The sequence below is a fragment of the Mandrillus leucophaeus genome, unplaced genomic scaffold (genome assembly GCF_000951045.1).
Source record: "Mandrillus leucophaeus isolate KB7577 unplaced genomic scaffold, Mleu.le_1.0 Scaffold17, whole genome shotgun sequence".
In the NCBI taxonomy this organism is placed as follows: Eukaryota; Metazoa; Chordata; class Mammalia; order Primates; family Cercopithecidae; genus Mandrillus; species Mandrillus leucophaeus.
The window spans coordinates 6,790,768-6,792,621 of NW_012101698.1; the positions used below are offsets into that span (position 1 = coordinate 6,790,768).

At 40.3% G+C, this 1,854-nt stretch overlaps 1 protein-coding gene across 2 annotated transcripts in view; it reads left to right on the plus strand.

The window, feature by feature from the left end:
• Window positions 1-439: 439 nt before the first annotated feature.
• The window catches only part of ZFP1 (ZFP1 zinc finger protein), a 28,891-nt gene continuing 27,476 nt past the window's right edge, over window positions 440-1,854 (plus strand). The window contains exon 1 of one of the 2 annotated variants that reach the window (XM_011976802.1): window positions 440-502. In XM_011976802.1, the coding sequence (XP_011832192.1) occupies window positions 488-502 (15 nt within the window). In that variant the 5' untranslated portion in view covers window positions 440-487. The remainder of the gene's footprint in view (window positions 503-1,854) is intronic. The other variant, XM_011976803.1, reaches the window with a different exon arrangement.

The window sequence follows — 1,854 nt, forward strand, 5'->3', positions numbered from 1 at the left end:
CTGCTGAAAGATCATCTGTGTTACTGTACTTTTCTTTCTCAGCATTTCCATTTGATTTTTTTCTTGAAGTTTCCATCTCTGCTGAAATTCCCTATTTGTTTATTCATGTTGTCCACCTTTTCTAGTAAAGCCTTTAGTATACGAATTATAGTTGTGTTAAATTCCCTGGCTGATAATTTCAGCAGTTGAGGGTTCTGCTGATCGTTTTGCCTCTTTTGATAGTGGATTATCTTAGTTTTGCCTTTATGGGTGTGTGATAATGTTAGATTGAAGATAGGTGCTGTAAGTATGATATTTTCTGCCCCTTCTGAAGAGGCAAAGGGACTATCCCAGGAGGTGGTATTTTCCCAGGTGGTCTCTAGGGATTTCTAAACAAGTCACTCTAGGAATTGTAAGGCAGGTCAGACCTTTAATAACAATGCCTTCCTTTTTCCTCTATTCCAGTTTCGCCTTCACAGTTCTCTGCCTCTCCCAAAAACTGCAGAAAATGAACAAATCCCAGGTGAGTTGTTTGTTTATTCCCCATTTTGCTTTTCAGTGCATTTAAGGAAGTTTATAAGGATCCAGAAAATGAAATAGAAAAGTATGAATAAGACACAAGGGAAACATAGTAAGAATAACTGATCAATACCAGCAGCCAAAAAGCAAATTGAGTTAATTAAATGTCTTGCATTGGTTATGAATACCAGTTCTTTGGTTCTGTACATTAGGTCTGAATGCCTTTTATGGACCTTCATGTAGATGGTGTTTTGGACAGCACCCCCAGAAACAGCCAACTTTGAAAGGGTTATCACTTTATCTGTGGTGGTTTCATATAACATTCCTCAGTGCAAGTGCAGAAGATTACTGTATGTATTTGGTTTTTCCAGTCAGATTAGCCTAATGCCAGAGAATGCAGTAAATATGTGGGTTTGTATTTAAATCCCCCCACCCCAAGCAGGTGCCACTGTCATTACTTTCTCGTGTAACTATCCAGAGCTTATTTGTACATATTTACACAAGTACAAATAAAAGCACAAACATAAGATAGCATGTTAATCATACTTTTCTGTTTCTATGCATTCTGTTTGAATAGATTTCATTTTTTTTTAGAGCAGTTTTGGGTTTACAGAAAAATTGAATGGGGAATGCAGTGTGTTCTCATACACCCCCTCATTCCCAACCTCTACCCCCAGTTTCCTTTATTATTAATATATGTATTAATGTGTATATTGTTACAGTTGATGAGCCGATATTGATATGTTAAAGACTGTAGTTTACAGTAGGGATCACTCTTTATATGCATTCTGTGTATTTTGACCAATATATAATGACACGTATCCATCACTATGGCATAATACAGAATAGGTTCACTGCCCTGAAAATCCCCTGTGCTCCGCCTATGCACCCCTCCCTCTGTCTCCCTAAGTCCCTAACACCCACTGATCTTTCTACTGTCTCATCTCCCTAGTTGTGTCTTTTCTAGAATGTCATGTAGTTGGATTCATGCAGTAGGTAGCCTTTTCAGATTGTTTTCCTTCACTTAGAAATATACATTTAAGGTTCCTCCAAGATCGAGACCATCCTGGCTAACACTGTGAAACCCCGTCTCTACTAAAAAAAAAAATACAAAAAATTAGCCAGGAGTGGTGGCAGGCGCCTGTAGTCCCAGCTACTTGGGAGGCTGAGGCAGGAGAATAGGTGAACCCAGGAGGCGGAGCTCGCAGTGAGCCAAGATAGTGCCACCGCACTCCAGCCTGGGTGACAGAGTGAGACTTTGTCTCAAAAGAAAAAAAAAAAGAGGCCGGGCGCGGTGGCTCAAGCCTGTAATCCCAGCACTTTGGGAGGCCGAGGCGGGTGGATCACAAGGTCAGG